This window comes from Mauremys reevesii, linkage group 6 (genome assembly GCF_016161935.1).
Source record: "Mauremys reevesii isolate NIE-2019 linkage group 6, ASM1616193v1, whole genome shotgun sequence".
NCBI classification, from domain to species: Eukaryota; Metazoa; Chordata; order Testudines; family Geoemydidae; genus Mauremys; species Mauremys reevesii.
The window spans coordinates 27,435,239-27,451,631 of NC_052628.1; the positions used below are offsets into that span (position 1 = coordinate 27,435,239).

Sequence of the window (16,393 nt, forward strand, 5' to 3'; positions counted from 1 at the left end):
ATTAAATTGCCATCACCTTTGCCCATCTTCTGTTTAATTCTTTTAGTTTGCTTTTCCTTGAAACATGTTTTATATGAATTATTAAATCTACAGATATCTCCGCAGGCAGTACATGGGGTTAATGTCTTTTGGCTTCTGTATACCTAGCTTCTAATTCTCATGTGGTCAAGAATGAAAAATAAATACAGTAGTACCTTGCTAAACCCTTCTACGCATTTGTCCTTGTCACAAACCCCAAACCCAATTTAGCCTTGCCCAAAAAGGCTGAGTATTGGAATAGCAGAGTTGCAATCAGCACTAAACTTAATTTGCAGGTGGGGTTCGTAAGCAGTAATTCTTAGATCTAGCCAGGGATCTTCCGTTTCACTTGTACAAGGACCATATTTTAAAAATATTAGAAATACAGATTCATGTTGGACACCAGATTATTAGACTCTATAATAAACAGGAGTTTGCACACATATATACACATGTACATATATGTCATAATATAGATTTTCACTTTCAAAATGCATCTTCACAATATGGATATGATTAAATCAGTACATAGATAGAAGCACTTTCTACTAGCCTGATAGAAAATTTCCTGTTGGAATAGTTTTCTACTAGACATTGCTGATTTGATACAATCAAAACATTTCACTTCTGATGGAAGCCAGGCAAGCAGCCAGGCTAGCAGGCTTCCTGCTTGATTTCCTACCTGTCCACCCACCCACCTGCGATGGAGGTGGGAGAGAGAAGGCTGTCCACATGTCCACCTAGTAGGGTCCTTGGCTAGCCAGCTGCCAGGCTGCCGAATTCCTGGTCAGCCAACTCTATGGTAAGCAGCCTCCCTGGGTGGCTGGCTCCCTGGGCTTCCCGGCTTCCCAAATGGCTGGTTCCCCAGACTGCCCTAGCTGCCCACCCAGCTCCCATGGTTCCCTGGGCTCCCTGGCTGGCTTGCCACTGGCTGACTGCCTGTCTTGCCCGATTTATTTTTATTTTGAAATTGGTAATTGGTATTCTAATTAGTGGAGTAACTGGTCATTTGTAATGGTCTAGTAATTGGCAACTTCCTATTGTAATACGTATAATAAAAATACAGAATAAAAAATAATCTGTGTATTTTTTTTTATTATACACATTACATTAGGAAATACCAAATCACTTCAACACTTATCATTAAGATTATCACTTACTAATTAAAGAATGCCAATTTATAATCAATTGCCAATTTACAAAATAAAATACAAAATATAATTTAATAATATAAAAGTTGAAATGTTTCAACTGTTCTGACATGGCATGAAAAATGTAACATGAAATTAGGAAATGTCTCAACTTTTATGTTACATTATAAATTATGAAAGTCAAGCCAACAAAATCCAAACAAAATGTTTCAATCTTATCAAAATGAAACTACTTCCACCTATCAAAATTAAACATTTACTCAAAATGATATTTAGTTTATTTGTTTGAAATGAAATTGTGGAATTTTCCTTGATGGGAAACTTTGAAATTTCAATATTTTGTTGTGATGGAATGGAAATGTGAAAGTTTGGAATTTGATGGAATGGGAACTCCAGGTTCCAACCAGCTTTAACTTTTAACATTAAATTGTTCAGCTAGAAAGAAGGAGCATATTTGCATCATTATGGTATTACTGTAAATACCTGATTTGTAATCTGGTGCGCGTTTCTCACAGTTATCCCCATAGGTTCCAGCCTGACACACACACAGACACTCTGTTCCAGACAACACAGGTCTGCCATTATTGGGACAGGGGGCACATTTACAAGGGTCAAATATGTCCATGTATTCAATAAGAGCTCTTCTGAGGTTGCGCCGTTTAGTCACTGCACAGGGGAAGTTCTTCACCAAATCCAGGATGGGGGCCAGCTAAAAGACAAGCACATAGCAGAGGATCATATAATGAATGATAAAGTGAAAATTTCATTGCAGTACAGAGTTAGCCGTATTGACTTCTTGCTATGGATAGCTACAGGGCATCAACATAGCCCAAACAGCTAAAAAAAAATAAATCCATCTTTTATAAAGAGATCAGAGCCTACAAAGCTATGTGCATAAGATATTGGGAGCGTGGTGCATGGTGCAATTTCTTGGTATTTAACTGGACATGAAAACTCCATACATCTAGATCACCCATATCTATATTTTCCTCTTCACAAGGGTGACGGCCTAGCAGGCAAGTGGCAAAGAATTAGCAATATACATTTTAAAAATCACACCAGATAAGATGGTGTAAACAAAGACACGGAGGTCATGTACACTCGCGGGAGATGCAGTAATATACAGGGGTGAGCAATGTGATGGGACCAATATTACATTTACTGTTTAGTCACAGTCTATGTTTTCCAAACTAGGAGCGGTGGTGGAGTTTGCACAATGAGGAAGGCAGCTAACTTTCTGCACACAACTAGTGCATTGCTTTCCTTCTTCCCCAAAACAACCAGCCCCTTCCTACTACCAAGCTACAGGGGACTCCTCCTTCCCAATGATGCCTGAAAATAGGCCCACCGACTCCCCTCACTCCCTGTGGCTGTCCAGCACCCTTCAATTTCGACACCCAGGACTAAGGAGAGTTAATTTAACAGGCTGAGGGATACAAAAAGTAGTTCTAGTAAATGTTTACAAAACTCTCTAAAATATTTTGTGTATGTGAAATAATCCCAGTCTCATTCCAGGGAACAAGATGAAAAAGAACGAAGGATCTAGTCCAGCGGTTCGCAAACTGTGGGTCGCAGGGTTGGCTTACACTTCCTGGGGCCTGGGCGGCGGGAGTCAGGTTACAGGCCTCCTGCCTGGGGCTGAAACCATTGGGCTTTGGCCCCCACTCCTGGGGTGGTGGCGCTCGGGCTTTGTTTCTCCCCCGACCCCCCCAGGGCAGCAGGGCTCGGGCGGGCTCCGGCTTGGGTCCCATAGTAATTTTTGTCGTCAGAAGAGGTCACGGTGCAATGAAGTTTGAGAACCCCATATCTAGTCTCTGATCCCCTAAAGGATGATGGGCTTTATTTTCTTGCTAGTGTTTTTCTTTCTTTTCTTACCTCAAAATCAATCACAATAGGATTGTCCTTTGTTGATTCCACCCAGTCTGTGAATACTGTATGCTCTGGGAAAGCCCCCTTTTTCTCCCAGGCCAAAGCTGCAGCAAATTCTGCCCTTCCACCTTTTACCAGTGAAATAGATCGTTCAGCTGACTGCAAAAATGATCCTAAAATGAGATTAAAATTAAGGTTTTTCAAAACATAACCACAACTTTTCTATTGTATACAATGCAAACTCCAAGGATTGGATTCTTTTTTTTTTTTTTTTTTAAGAAGAGCCAAAAGGATTTGCTGGTGACACAGGGGCACCAAATTATAGGGCAGGGAGATGGTCGTCCCTCTTGCTCTCTCTCCCATCCCATTCCCACTGAAGTCAATGGAAAGTTTGCTATTGACAGTGGTAGTCCGATTGACATTTATGTGACTCTGGCAACACTGACCAAGGGATCCTTTGTAAATTTCTAATATATAATAATAAATAATAAATACTACTAATACTTGAAGGTGTAAACAACTCAGTGCAGAGGAACTATTCATCCAGATCCAAGGAGCATAATAGGAGTAATGTTATGAAATTAAGAAAGAAAAATGTAGCCTGAATATGAAGAAAAATATCTCAACTGGGAAATTTAGTAGATTGTGGAATAATCTTGAGGACTTCTCGTAAAAGAAGGGGATGAAAGCCTCATCCCTGGAGACATTTAAGACTAGATAGGACATAGTACAATATGAGTAGAAAATAGATCATATGGAACTGCCTAGAGAATGGGCAGGGACAGGATTTCCTTACACATCTCAATAGTTTGGTTGTCTTTCATATGGCACCACTCACATGAGAGAGGGAAGGCATATTTGGCCTGAAACGATCAAAGAGTTCTTTCCATTTATGCTGGATGCATGACTACCTGACACTTTGAAGAAACTAAACTGTTCTTTGAATATACCAGAAGTACACTAAAAGCATAGGGTAGAGCCTCTGTTGCACCAGAGCTTTGCTTGGTACAGCAGAGAAGAGGGGGATGTTGAAGAGTTAGTCATGGATTCCTGATTCTATGTCTGATTTTGTGCCACCTTCAGCCATGGAAAAGTTGAGAGCAGCTTGGGGGCTGCTTTAGTCTCTGCCAGCTGGTAATAGTCCTCAAATGATCATCCACCAGGTGGGCTTGCCAGAGCAGTCCTGACATGTCACCTTCCACCTCCAGCATGGCCTTACATTGAAAATGTGGAGAGAGGTAGCATAGGAGATGATTATGCTAGTTTTGTGAGATAGGATTCCTCAGCTGGGAAAACATGCCAGGATGGAACAGGGGAGAGGATCTGGGCCACAATGCTCATAATGCTTGACTTGGGAGACAAAAGGTGAAAAACTGGCCCCACTGAAATTGATGGGAGTTTTGCCATTGACTCCAATGAGGTTAGGGTTTCACCCCAATAACTGTCAGATACTATCCCTCATGGTAAATAACAGTACACAGTGCTTAGTTCTCATCACAATGACCTTCATGGCGTTCAGTCAGTTTATTTGTGGTGCACGTCGTATGTACTTTCTTTTTCTTTCTGAAAAACACTCGCCTAGTTGTTTCTACGCGGACACATTCCGTTGATTCTTGCTGTGTCAAGCCTGGGAAATATTAAACAGCAATGATGGCATTAAGCACCAAATATTAAACACAAAACACTAAACAGCATCCCTAGTTTCCACATGGTGCCCCTTTTGTCTACATCTGTTTCATGGCATTCCTCACCTAGAACACCTCACTAGTTTCCTCCATGTGTGAGATTCTCATCCCCACCAGTTACATCCTGAAGATGACTTAGGTGTTGTGGATTACTTCATTCACCTCATTGTTGTTTCATGAGATACCCTGCTATTCCCCCATGTACCAACAATGTCAGACAGAGCCATATTTACCATACCTGTCTAAGTATGTACTGATGTTGCTGGTACTTCCTTGACGCACCCGACTATACTTTATTAACCAGCAGTGGCCACACAAGTTAACCATAACTCAAGAGCACAGCCTTTAACCTGAGAAGTTAGGTTTTCAGCGTTTGTAGAATGCTCTCTCCATTTTAATGATTTGATGATCTTTCTAAGGAATTTACTGCCAACAGTCATTGCTAATACTTTTCATAGGTTTATAGCTTTTAGGTCTAGAAGGAACCATTAGTTCATCTGGTCTGACGTCCTGTATCATACAAGCCATAGAATTTCACCCATTTACCCCTGCATGGAGAACAATAAGTTGGGTTTGACTAAAGCATCTGTTCTACAAGACATCAAGAGAAGGAGAATCCATCACTTCCCTTGGTAAAACCTAGACCTGCATAAGTTTGTGAGGTTAGACATTATTTTGTGTGAGAGCCATATTGGATTACTGAGTTGTGTACACTAAAACATGAAAATATGGGGCAGTGCTTTTCTCACAGGCACTATTAGGGGAATGATAGGAATATATATATATATATATATATATATATATATGCTACTTGTGACACAGTTCCTCCTCTTCCTTGGTGGGTCCTGCGCTTATTGGCGGATTTGCTCACCTCAGAGATCTTCCCCTCTGGTGGAATCCACAGTCCGGGTCAACTCCTCCTGTGTCTGATCAGGAGTTGGGAGGTTTGGGGGGAACCTGGGCCTGCCCTCTACTCCGGGTTCCTGTGGATTGCAGCTGTCTATAGTGCCTCCTGTAACAGCTGCATGTTAGCTACAACTCCCTGAGCTACTTCCCCATGGCCTCCTCCAAACACCTTCTTTATCCTCACCACAGGACCTTCCTCCTGGTCTCTGATAATGCTTGTACTCCTCAGTCCTCCAGCAGCACACCCTCTCACTCTCAGCTCCTGGCACCTCTTGCTCCCAGCTCCTCACACTCACACCACAAACTGAAGTGAACTCCTTTTTAAACCCAGGTGCCCTGATTAGCCTGCCTTAATTGATTCTAGCAGCTTCTTGATTGGCTACAGGTGTTCTAATCAGCCTGTCTGCCTTAATTGTTTCCAGAAAGTTCCTGATTGTTCTGGAACCTTCCCTGTTACTTTACCCAGGGAAAGGGGACCTACTTAACCTGGGGCTAATATATCTGCCTTCTATCACTCTCCTGTAGACATCTGGCCTGATCCTGTCACATACTAAATAGATCATATGTTTTTTTTCCTCACCAAAGGTTACATACCTGAATTCTTTAGTTCTTCAGCACTGTATTGATAAAGAAGGTCATATGTGCCACCCATTGATCCAGAAGTGTAGTAATGAGTCCCAAAGTCATCAAAAATTCTGCTATATAAAGCATAGTTGTACTCCAAAGGCAGGTGGTTAAGTGCCTTTAGAAAGATATTTGAAAGCTGCAGATCTGACTGTTTCATTGTGAAGTTTGAAACTGCAATCACTTTATGGACCCTAATAAAGTTGGAATTCTAGAAAGAAAGAAAAAATGAGACACTAAATACCGTTATTCTCTGGTTCACTAAAAGAGGCAAAAAGGCTGAGAATATGTTCATTTCCCTTTGTATATTGTAAAAAGGGGCAAATACATTCTATTTTATGTTTCTTTTGTCATGGGTAAACTAGCACAAATGAAACCAGAGATCAATCCACTTGATACTACAAGCACTTGGTTATATTCTAGAGGCTCTGTCTCAATGCATGATAGACATATAGACAAAAAGTATTCTTATTAATAATTACTTGTATGATGTTAGTGTGTAGGGACCACAACTGAGCTCAGGACCCTTTCATTCATTCTGTACAAACACAGAATAAGTGACAGTCCTTGTTCTGAAGAATGTACAGCCCATAGACAAGGCAAACAGAGCTCGGAGGAAGGAATGTAACATACAAGCAGAGTGATAGGTGCTATGGTTTGCAATTATCATGTTAGTTCCATGATTAATTTTAATTTTTTCAGGATGGTTTTTGGAGGTGGAGGTAGGGGATTCGGTCAGTGTTGCCAATTCCCATGATTTTACCATGAGTCTCACAGTATTTGGTGTTTTTCTTACAGCCACAGCTGGAATCGAGACATTGCATCAGAATCTTGGCTTTCAAGTTTCTAGCCTGCAGAGTGGCAGAGAAAAAGCTTGAAACCACAAAGCAAGTGCACCCATTGGGATCAGAAACCAGAAGGCAAAGAAAAAGAAAACAAAACTGTGTTTTGAAAATTTCATGATTCCAAAACCAGTCTCATGATTTCAGGGCACCTGACTCACAGTTTCTGCATGCTTGGGATTTTGTTAGCTAAATAGAAAGACAAAGGGAGGGAGAGGAAAGCAGGTGGATGAGGCTGAAAAGAAGAGACTTTGAGGGAGGGCGCAGGATGATGTTGGAGCCAACAACAAATCAGTAGATGAGAGAGAATGTCCAGAGTAAAAAAAAAACCCAAACCCCATGAAAAGTGGCACTGATGACAATCAGAAGCTGCAGCTTCCTGCTTCAGCTGTTTCTCTCTGCTGCTAATTTTCCCTCTCAGTAGTTTCTTTTGTCCCTGAGCTCACAAGGCTTGTGACGGGTGTTGTGGGGAAGGGAGATGCGTGGGCCCTGATGGCTCCAGATTGGGTTTCCCCTGCACGGACCAAGAGATGCTGGGAACCGAAGGGTAACCTCGGCTGGATCTCAGGTTCCCCTTTCCCCACAGTTGTCCAGTCATAATTTTATTACAACATTAGCTCCCGTTATAGAGTTTGCATTGAATTCCAGGATGCCCATTTAACGTTTCACATTGCAGTCACAGGGAGATTGGAAATAAATGACCTAAGAGATTCCACTTGTATTTCTCCTAAGGACATATTGGGATATTCAAACTGACCCTTGGTAGCACAAGTTCCAATTGAAGTTGGAACTGATCCTGTACCACTGAATTCGATGGGAACTCATGTCAGCAACTCTGATAATAAGATGTCTCAAGCAGGGCACCCAAAATGAGTGGCCACTTCTGAAAATATTGGCCTAAATGCTTAGTCAGGCCAAATGTGCATTAATTTCAATGGGAATTTTGCATGATTTAGAACATCAGGATTTAGCCAAAAGTTTCATTTCCCTAGTATTTCTTAGGACTTTTCTTGGACTTTCTCTATGGCTTTGTACCTATCCACCCATGAACGGCATAGGTACTTTTCACGTTTCCACTGAATGTTTGCATCCTTGTTCTTACCTTCACTTGGCTCAGAAAGCGTATTTTTTCTAATTGTGTCTAATTCAGCTGTCTTTTGTATTGTACATGCGTATCACGTATCTGCATTTTCTACTGGTAAATGTATTTCTAAATGCCTGTGACAAGCAATTCTTTGCAGAACAATTTCCCAGAAATTTAATATCTGCCCAATAATTACTACATTCAAATACAGAAAGGCTCAGAATCTTTGGCACTATAAGATATTTAATCAATCTAGCAACTTGGAAATCTTAAATCTAATTATCTTTGGGCAGATGCTTCCCCTATAAAACTATAGAGATCCTCATGACATCAGTAAAACCTACTTATGCCAGTAGTAAACTTATCCCTTAGAATACTAAATATCATCACAAATATTTGTCTTGGTCAGGGTAGACTATTTAATAAGATATTGTGCCAAATTCTGCTCAGTTACATGAAAAAAAACATCAATGACTTCAATTAAAGTATACACAATCTACTTACTTGACTGTGGTGTAACCCCAAGGAAAGCACAATTGGCCAGTGTGAAACTTGGCAGTTTTGATTGAGAAGGGGATATACAATTAATTTATGTGGATATTTTCTCTGATTTCAAGCAATACTGTTTCATCCCCCTGAGTTTTAAATAAGGACAAACTCAAAGTGAAGTCAAAATGACTGCGTTTCACCTGGTTGTACATTGAACCCATGAGATTCATGTGATTTCAGCCAGAGACTCCAGCCAGTAGGAGCAGAAGCAACCAAAGCAGGGACTGCTGCCCTGGTGGGGACGGGGAAAAATGGGTCCAAGTTGGGGCCACTGCTGTCCCCATTGCTTTCTTTGGATCAACAATAGTACAGAGGTGACCCCCTGCACTCTGGGGGCGCTAGAACCCAGATGGTGTCCCTCTCTCCCCCCAAATCCCATTTTGGGCATAGGAGAAAACTGCGGAGAGGAGCCGGCCAGAGACTCCAGCAGGTTGGAGCAGAAGCAGCCAAAGCAGGGGCCTTCAGACATCCAGACAACTTGCTACAGTTTTGACTGGGCTTTCTGTGTCCTGTACCTGACTGGCAGTTTGCTCCAACCTCCCTACTCGCCTCCATCACTCCAAACCTTCTGCTCCCCTCCCAGTCTATTCACCAGAGCTTCACTCCACTCCTCCTCTCATATGCTCTTCTCCCCTGCCCTGTCGCCCTAATTCCTTCCTTTCCCAAATATCTTGGAATTAACATGACATTGTTTCTACCATCACATTGTTCACTGTGCTTGTGTTTTATACCCCTTTCCTCCCCCCAGGGGCCAGGGCCGGCTCCACCGAAGCCGCACGGGACCAGCGGACCCTCCGCAGGCATGCCTGCGGGATGTCCACCGGAGCCGCCTGCCGCCCTCGCGGTGCCGGCAGAGTGCCCCCTGCGGCATGCCGCCCCAAGCACGTGCTTGGCGTGCTGGGGTCTGGAGCCGCCCCTGCCTCCCCCAATGTCTGTCTTATCTACTAGACTACAAGCTTCTTGGGACAGGGAATGCCTACTGTTCTGTGCAGTGAGGCCCCACTCTTGACCGACCCTTAGGAACTACCATACCACACATGTTAAATTATTTTTAAAAAAGATTCCATTGTGAAACAAACTGGCTAGGGTTTCTCAAACTAGGTTAAATTTTAAAACTCATGTTAACACTCATGAATGTTAGACAATCTTCTGACCATCTTGTAAGGAAACCAGAAAGCCAGGTAGGTTTCTGGATCCATTGCTAGCTTTTGCACCACCCTAATCATGATTAGAAGCAGCAGCTACTGTGGCATATTTAACTATGCTCTCTGTTTTCTCTGTTGTGTACTGCCCTGTTAAATTTCTAAGGTGTCTCTGATCTGCAGAGGCCAGAAGTCATTTTGCATTCAGTTCAATATGGACTGTCAGAGATGGTAAATACACACTGTGTACTCTCTGGTGAGGACTTTACTTCTGTTCTTTCTTGGTCTGTGGTTCTTAACCTAAGATTACAGCCATTCTGGCTGAAAAGAAGTGCCTGTTTACTCTTTATGCATGAAAAACCATACAGATACATTCTTATTAAACTCTTCCCTCTCCACTCAATAGGATTCTTGGCAGCTGTTAAGTTATGAAAAAATAATAGTTTTTGGAAGAAGCTTATCATTTCACTGCAGACATTAAAAACAACTCTGATTTTTTTTTCATTTTTGGGGGAAATTATCCTTTTATTAAAAACATCATAAGCCACATGTTTTATTTGATATGCTAATGTCAGCATTTTTGTGATTTTGTGTTCATTCATTTTGGATTCAAATACATATAGAAGTAGCAAAGAAAAGCGCTGCACATTGATAACTACCCTATTTTTGTGGAGAATGGTTTCTTGAATTAAGTAGTTCAAACTCAATCTTAACCAGTTAACTGCTGCCCAGTGTACTAGGATCACCTGTCAAAGCAAACGGGCTTAATCCAAAATCCATTAAAATCAGAACGAGTCTCTCTGTTGATTTCAATGGACTTTAGAACAGGCAGTTATTGACCTGCCAAATACTTCTGGTACATCCTGACAATTGGTCTCAAAGCAATGTTCCTTTTCATTGGCAGGGTAGGAGTTCAGTGATAAAAAAATAATGGAAATACTTTGGTTCAAAATGCTATACAATGCAAAGAGCTGTGAAGTTATTAACCAATTAATTCACAATGAATGATCTTAAAGATATTCTGCTTGTGTCTTTGAAAACTAGATAACTTTGTCACGGCTCTTCCTAAATTTAACCTACAGAATAGGACAAGTAATAAATGTTACGTAATTTGAGAAGGGTCAGAGAAGAGTCATGAATGTGATTAAAAGATTTGAAAAATGCTTTATAGAAAGATCCTTAAGGAGCTTAATCTAGTTAATTTATCAGCAAGAAGGTCAAGGGGTGACTTTATTGCTGTCTATAAGTGTATACACAGGAAACAGATATTTGATAGTAGCAGGCTCTTCAGTTTAGCCAACAAATATATAACAAGATCCAATTGCTAGAAAGTGAAGCTGGACAAATTCAGATTAGATATAAGGTGCTATTTAAAAAAAACCCAACAGTAGTGAGGGTGATTAACCATTGGACAATTTATCAGGGATTCTGTATCACTGGAAATCTTTGAATCAAGGTATGCTCTAGTTCAATAACTATTGGATAGACTACCAATAACTTGACAGTTCCAAGACTCTGGTATTATAAGGCGAGAGTAACCGGAGGTGAAAAATAATGTGGATTTATTCCCATATTTATAAAATCACAAATCCTGATTGAACTTAATTTCATCTAGGCGATTTTCTCAACTGACTGTCCGGGCTTGGAGTGAAGGGTAGGGTTACCTGACCTGTTAGTCTCAACTCTGATATACTCTTAGAAGAGAGGTAACCTATGATGTGCTGACGTGGTACTTTTCCACACAGTTGTATGTGTTTAAAGGTATATTATAGGTAACTCTTGTGGCATAAGGGAGAAAAAATTCTTATTCATACGCAAGTCCAATGAAATTTTATGGGTATAAAATGTGGATCTATCTCCTAGAAGTCATTTAAGGGCAAGGTGATAACCCATGTGTGAAAAAAAAATGTTTATATTTCACTCAAGTGAACAAAATTGCCTATTCTTAAACTAAGAGGTAATCTGGGCTTGACAATCATTTCAGCCCAGAGTACCCATTTTCCTTTCTCTCATTTAGCATAGAATAAAGTTTTGTGCTAGCTTGATTATAAAATGTAATCTTTTGAAGATCTGCCATTCCTGGAATTGAACAAATGGAGAGTGAAAGAATAAAATATGAGATCTAGTTTATTATACCTTTTTATATGAGGCGTCAATGGCTTCCTTGAAGGAGGAAGATGATGTGATTTTTACACGTCTCTTTTTTGAGAAGAGACCTGGGATCCCAGAAGAACTTCTTCCAGAGCCAGTGTGTGAAGCATAACTAGCAGATTCTGTGTGCAGAGGAATTATATCCTGATAGAAATCCGATGCCACATCATCCTCTTCATTTTCCACCTAGAGAAGCAGAAATGGGTTGTTCATTGGAATATTATTAAATAATGAAGTTCTAAAATTTTCTGGGAGCAACACATTTGAATCACAAAATGACAAAAAAAGTCCATTCATTACATGAGGGACTGTTTTTAGAAGCTGATGGTTAAAATGTGACAAAGGTATATGCACAGAAAGGCATTTGGATATGAAAATAGGTCAAATGGGTGTTTTTGCATGCAGTTATTCATTTATATATCAAATACATATTTGAATGTACAAAGTTTCAAGTGCAACTGACATGTCAGACTTTGAAAACGTGTCTGAAAAGCCTTAATATTTCCCACTTTCAACATGCTTTAAAGCTGTTGATATTCAAAGGAGCTCAGCCCTTCTGCAGTTGCATGTACGAAGTTACTTGCAAGGGATGAGACAACTGATTTGCATAAAACAAGAAATGATCCACATTTTCAGCCCAAACTCAAGCAAATCCAAAATAAAACATTTTGGGAAATTTGAAAAAGTTCAGTTCATGTTAGTTTGATTGGGTTTTTGTCCATTTCTTGTTCTGCACACTGCTCCACTCTTTGATTTAAGCTGGGAGCAGGATGGAAAGAACTGCAATACTATGAGCAAGGCTATTCTCATAGAATCTCTAGCTTATTTCAAACTACAAAGCACTGGAACCTAAGAGCGAGATTCTGGTCCAATGACCTTTCCAGCCCAAAGCATGTTGTATACATGTATATACAGATCCAGCCATACATACAGCACAAACCTCGAAACCTTCTGTAATTTGCTAATCTCTATTGGTGGATGAAAACTCACTACGTCATGAGGACAGCTTTGCAGAGACATGGAGCAAAACAATTTGCTTCTCCCATAATTAAACATTTCTGCACTCTTCTACACTTGAACCTGGATGGCTACTAAATCTACAAGCTGTGTACATGCAAATCCAGTTCAACTCTTTACAAAGCACCTTTGGAAGTGTGGTCTTTGTGCAATCACACCTCTTGTGTCACTGATAAAAAATATGGCTGCAGTTAGGACAAAATCTGCAATGTGGACCTCATCCATGGTGCGGACCTTGTTGCACACTTTGCCCTTATTCCATCAACAGAGCTGCCATTGACATTGTGGAAGTAGAGAAAGAACTGACAGGGATTTGTAGGGGATCTTAGTGCAAGACAGTCTCCGTTAGCAAGAGTTAGGCTAACTGTAGCCCTAATAACGTGAGATTTGTAGAAGCGAGTGGGAAAGAACTGTGGGAGAAGTCGTTGCCATCTTGTGTCGCTGGGATTGTGTGAAGCGAGTGGGAAAGAACTGTGGGAGAAGTCGTTGCGACCTTGTGTCGATAATGAGGAATGTAACTTGGCGTCTGAACAGAAGTGAGAAAAATAAGATAAGATGGCCTATGTATAAACAAAATGCAGCTGTTGCTCATTATTGTAGGTAACAAAAAAGTATAAATGCTTGCTGTAATTGTTTACTAGTGGAGAGACCTGCCTAGGAGGGGGAAACCCTGTGTCCTAGGGCACTCCCTCCCTCTTTGCAATTGCTTGAGAATAAATAAAGTATTTGATTTTGCTGCACCCAACCAAAGAGTGAGAACTAGTTTTTCTCTGACAACATCAATAAAGATCTGTAATGATCTGTCTCCAAAGGGATGTAAAGTAACTCCTCACTTAACGTCCTCCTGCTTAACATTGTTTCAAAGTTACATCACTGCTCAATTAGGGAACATGCTCGTTTAAAGTTGTGCAATGCTCCCTTATAACGTTGTTTGGCTGCCTGTTCTGTCTACTGCTTGTAAAATTCTATGGAAGAGCAGCGACTTTACAAGGGAACATTGCACAAGTTCCTCTTCTTTGCCTCCTCCGCCTCCTTCCCAGTGCTTCCCTCACCACCAAACAGCTGTTTGGCGGCGCTTAGGACTTTGGAGCGGGGGGAGGAGTGCAGCTGCGGCTGCTCCGGAGAGGAGGAGGAGTGGGGGTGGGAAGAGGTGGGCCTGGAGTGGAGTGGGGACAGGAAGAGGCAGGCCTGGAGAATCCCCCAGCAAAGTCGGCACCTGTTCTTCTCCGGGGAAGCTGCCGTTGAGAAGGTGTCCTTGCCTGTAGTGAGCTGTGCCTGTGTAGGGTAAGCCAGGGGCACTTCCCAACCACAAGTACAGCACAGTACTGTATTTTATATAATGCCTTTTGTCTGCCCCCCAAAAAATTCCTTGGAACCTGACCCCTCACATTTACATTAAATATTAAAGGAAAACTGGATTGGTTTAACATTGTTTCACTTAAAGTTGCATTTTTCAGGAACAGAACTACAACATTAAGTGAGGAGTTACAGTACCCTTAGGTACTTTTCTTGAGTCATAATCTAGAATATATCACTGCTTAACACACCCATCTCTCTCATATGGACATCTCATAGCAGAGCTGTTGTTTAGTGGCTTTACTCCTCAGACAGTACCTGAAAGCGGATAGTCTCAAGATTTGCAGGAACACGAAATGATTTCCTTGTGTCATTGCCTTTTACAGTTGTACATTTTCCTCCGTTGAATGAGTTATCAAGGATTTCTCCTCGGCTCTCTCCAGCCAGAAGATGAAAACTAGAAAGAAAGTAATTTTCAGAAGTTAAAAAGACATAGAAAAATAATAGGGCTAAAACCTGGTGTAAATCAACATAGTTGAAGAGAATGTAGGTTTACATCAACTAAAGATCTAATCAAAGGATTTTATGTTGATGCTTTGAAAGAAATTCTTCCTACAAGAGTTCCGAACTCATGAAGAATGCATCTCAAAAATGCACCTACACTTTCCTGCTTTTCTGTCTCTATTGATCCAGAACCCTATGTCACACCCATCACTGGGGAACTGGAGTACCTAGGGCTGTAATGTTTGAAGAGGCTGCACATATATCCCCTCTGTGCTATGCTCTGGGACTTTGGGTTCAATTCTGGATTAGAAGCACTCTATGGCAGAAGAGCGAGTTGCATACAGTCATCCAGTAAAATTGTTCTTTTCAGCCGACTGTAGCAAACAAAACAACTTTAAATGATGTTGGGTAGAAATCTAATCAAAGAAATTCACATGTAGTGCAGAATAAGAAATGTTTAGGGAAACATTCTCCAACCGACAGAAGGGCTCAGACACATCAGAAATGTACAGTTACATTGTGAGGAGACCAGGCTGCCAAGAGGGCCCATGGGTGGGGGCCCAACCCCCCAGAGACTAGTGCATGGATGGGTCTCTCTACTGCATCCAGTATAGGAAACAAGAGAGTGCCGTGCCTCTGTGCTTAACTATATTCTTATAATTTTTTGATATTCTTAATAAAAAGATACCAGGTATTTGGTGCAGTCTGATTCACTAATGTACCAGTGCAGCCTTCAGAGACTAACTACCTCATTTACGTAAATGTTAATGAGATAAAAACACCATAACCTGAAAAAGGCAAGCAAAAGCAACATACCCATTGCCCATTAACTGTACACTGGGGATACTCTCATATCTCCTGTTGCACACGGTCTTTATCCGCCGACAGTCTCTTTCATCTGAGTTGTCCCCACAGTCGTTCTCTCCATTGCACTCCAAACTTTTGGCAATGCAGCGACCTGTTCCAGAGAAACCGCAGAAGCCAAAATATTTTTCATACAATAGGTCTGTCCATTAGAATGAGGGTAAGACAGAGATGCTTCTAATGCTTCAATAATTAGGGGGTATGAGTCTGCAGGAAGAAAAGAACTCTAAGGAAATAACAGAAATGCCTTCATTGTTCTAGTTGGGAGCAGCTTCTCTTGTTCTAATGGTTGGCCACATGCAGAATTGCCCTGGTTTAACTTAAGATTTGCCAAAAGCCTATGTGAACATACTTTCTTTGACAGGTTTCAGAGTAGCAGCCGTGTTAGTCTGTATCCGCAAAAAGAACAGGAGTACTTGTGGCACCTTAAAGACTAACAAATTTATTTTAGCATGGGCTTTCGTGAGCTACAGCTCACTTCTTCGGATGCAGCTAAAGGTAAAAAATCCATTACAATCTACATATCACACAGACTATGCTGACAGATTGTGCCACACACTCTCAAAGAAACTGCGAAACCACCTGATCAACATCCTATACAGCAAACAGGGGAAGATTAAGACTGAACTCTCAAAATTAGATACTCTCATGAAAAACCAACCTTCTACACAAACTTACTCATGGATAGACT

General features: G+C 41.1%; 1 protein-coding gene across 3 annotated transcripts in view; it reads right to left on the reverse strand.

Annotated features, from left to right (window-relative positions):
* The window catches only part of C6 (complement C6), a 60,367-nt gene that overhangs the window by 15,705 nt on the left and 28,269 nt on the right, over positions 1-16,393 (reverse strand). For all 3 annotated transcript variants that reach the window (XM_039545664.1, XM_039545665.1, XM_039545663.1), the window contains 7 exons: positions 15,655-15,796; positions 14,653-14,791; positions 12,007-12,207; positions 6,224-6,464; positions 4,543-4,665; positions 3,045-3,211; positions 1,653-1,878 (listed from right to left, as the gene is read on the reverse strand). In XM_039545664.1, the coding sequence (XP_039401598.1) occupies positions 1,653-1,878; positions 3,045-3,211; positions 4,543-4,665; positions 6,224-6,464; positions 12,007-12,207; positions 14,653-14,791; positions 15,655-15,796 (1,239 nt within the window). The remainder of the gene's footprint in view (positions 1-1,652; positions 1,879-3,044; positions 3,212-4,542; positions 4,666-6,223; positions 6,465-12,006; positions 12,208-14,652; positions 14,792-15,654; positions 15,797-16,393) is intronic.